The 2398-nt window shown below is 47.8% G+C and overlaps 1 protein-coding gene across 1 annotated transcript in view; it reads right to left on the bottom strand.

The window, feature by feature from the left end:
- PCDHB3 (protocadherin beta 3) overlaps nucleotides 1-1982 on the bottom strand; it is a 2800-nt gene extending 818 nt beyond the window's left edge. Inside the window, exon 1 of the mRNA XM_014529007.1 lies at nucleotides 7-1982. Coding sequence (XP_014384493.1) covers nucleotides 7-1617 — 1611 coding nt within the window. The 5' untranslated portion in view covers nucleotides 1618-1982. The remainder of the gene's footprint in view (nucleotides 1-6) is intronic.
- Between the last annotated feature and the right edge of the window lie 416 nt (nucleotides 1983-2398).

Below are 2398 nucleotides of genomic sequence, written 5' to 3'. Positions count from 1 at the left end.
CGTGGCGCCCACGCGGAACTCGAACGCCTGCAGCGCCTCGAAGTCCAGCGCCCTCAGGGCGAACAGGTGGCCGTTGTCCGCGTTGATGGACACCAGCGAGGCCAGGGGCAGCTGCGGGTCGTGGGGCGGCAGCAGCGAGTAGGTGAGCTGGGCGTTGGCGCCCGCGTCTCTGTCTGTGGCGCTGACGCTGCCGATGTGCAGGGCGGGGCTGTTGTTCTCGCGGAGGAACAGGGTGTAGGAGGTTTGGGTGAAGGCGGGGGCGTTGTCGTTGACGTCGGAGACCAGCAGGGTGATGTTGTGCTGGGTTTTCAGCCTGGGGGTCCCCATGTCGGTGACGGTGATGGTGATGTTGTACTCGGCCTGGCTCTCTCTGTCCAGAGCTCCTTCGGACACTAGGGTGTAAAAGTTTTCTACAGATGGTTTTAGGACAAAGGGGAGATTGTTCTGGATGGAACACATCATTCTCCCATTGTCCCCAGAGTCTGGATCGGAAACACTGAAAACGGCCACCACCGTCTCTGGCGAGTTTTCCGGGATAGGGCTGGTAATTGACGACAAGGTCAGCTCTGGTGGGTTGTCATTGACATCAACTACCTGAACTATTACCGTTGATTTTCCTGTAAGGCCTCCACCATCCTTGGCTTCTATGTCAAACTCATAACTATTAATTGCCTCAAAATTCAAGTATTTGATTAGTTGGATATCACCAGTAATGGGATTTAGTTGAAAGGTTTTGGTAATTTCTTCAGAAGCATGAGCAAATGAGTATGATATTGTCCCAAAATTTCCTGTATCCAAATCAGAAGCTGAGACAGTGACAATAACAGAGTTAACGGGGCTGTTCTCTAGAACTTCAACCTCATAGAGCGACTGTGTAAATTCTGGGGCGTTGTCGTTTATGTCTAAGACCAGGATGTGGAGCTGAACGTTGCCAGACCTGGGTGGCGACCCGCCATCCAGCGCCGTGAGCGTTAAACTGAACTGCGGCTGCTCTTCACGGTCCAGCGCTTTGTCCAGCACTAATTCTGGGTACTTCCTTCCATCCCTACGGCTGTTTGTGAGAATGTGGAAGTGGGGATTAGGAGTGATCGTGTAGTTTTGGAGACCGTTTCTTCCCACGTCCACGTCCTCAGCATTTCCCAGTGGAATGATTGTTCCTGGTGGAGTGCTTTCTGGGATTTTCAGCTGCATCTCATTTTCAAAAAATACTGGAGAATGGTCATTTACATCTATGACCTGGAGCTCATTTGGAATAAACTGCAAAGGGTTTTGCAGTAAAATCTGAAAATGCAGTATACATGGCTCTGTGGGGCCGCATAGCTCCTCCCGGTCCAGTTTCTCATGTAGGAGCAAATCACCAGTCTGATGGTTGAGCTGAATAGGCTGTCTGTTCCCTTTAGACACAACTTGGGCCCCCCTTACGGCCAATTCCCCTGCACTCAGCCCCAAATCCTTTGCTAGGTTGGTTATTAAAAAGCCCCTCTCTTTCTCCTCAGCCACAGAGTAGCGTCTCGATTCGGACCCAGCCAGAAACCCACCAAGAAAAACAAAGAGAAACAGGACTTGCCTTTGTCTAAGAAATCGCTCCCCTCCGGCCTCCATTTCATTTTCTGCCATGTTCTTCCAAGAAATATTGCCAAGCTGAGCCTCCGACAGCGCTGGGAAATGCAAAGTCTTTTGCCTCCCAACCTTTGGAGAAGATCTAGCAGATAATCCCTTCCAGCGCTCAGATTTGCTTGCTTTAAATCTGCCCAAGCTCACAACTCCTGGTGTACGGTACCGGATCGGTGCGTTACTGAGTACGCACAGTGCCTGTGGTTTAATTCTCCTTCTTAGTCAACAGCGCCACCGTGCGTTCACTCGCAGTTTCAAACTCTTGGAGAAGGTGCTTTGGGGGCTTTTGTTGTTTTGATCTTTTAAATTGCTTATTCCCCTTCCTAAAACCAGTTGATGCTACTGGAGGAGTTTCCTGTGTTACTTGAGTTAAGAAACACAACCGAGGGAAATTAAATGCGCCCTTATTTAAAGACAGTACTGTTCCTGGCAGAGTCCTCATTTATATGATTTTGTGGAAGTGGACACCTTAGCTAGGGCTACCACCCCTGTCTGTAATTATTAAACAAATTTGAAAATATTTTGCTCTACATTACAACATGCTTCACTATCATATTTGTGTTTTTCTTATTTTCCAACTTTTGTAAAATGTGCACGAGTTGCTTTTATAGTAAGAAAAAAATGTTATGAAAAGATGAACTCATGCATAAAAAGTTATAATAGATGATGTCAGTGGGTATATCCAGAGACCACAAATACCTCATTCCTTCCACATTTTAACATTCACTCGAGGAATACAGAGCTTTTATAGATGATGTCAGTGGGTATATCCAGAGACCACAAA

Source organism: Myotis brandtii, unplaced genomic scaffold (assembly GCF_000412655.1).
Source record: "Myotis brandtii unplaced genomic scaffold, ASM41265v1 scaffold668, whole genome shotgun sequence".
In the NCBI taxonomy this organism is placed as follows: Eukaryota; Metazoa; Chordata; class Mammalia; order Chiroptera; family Vespertilionidae; genus Myotis; species Myotis brandtii.
The sequence above is the reverse complement of the archived record's forward strand: the minus strand, read 5'-3'. Positions and strand labels throughout refer to the sequence as shown.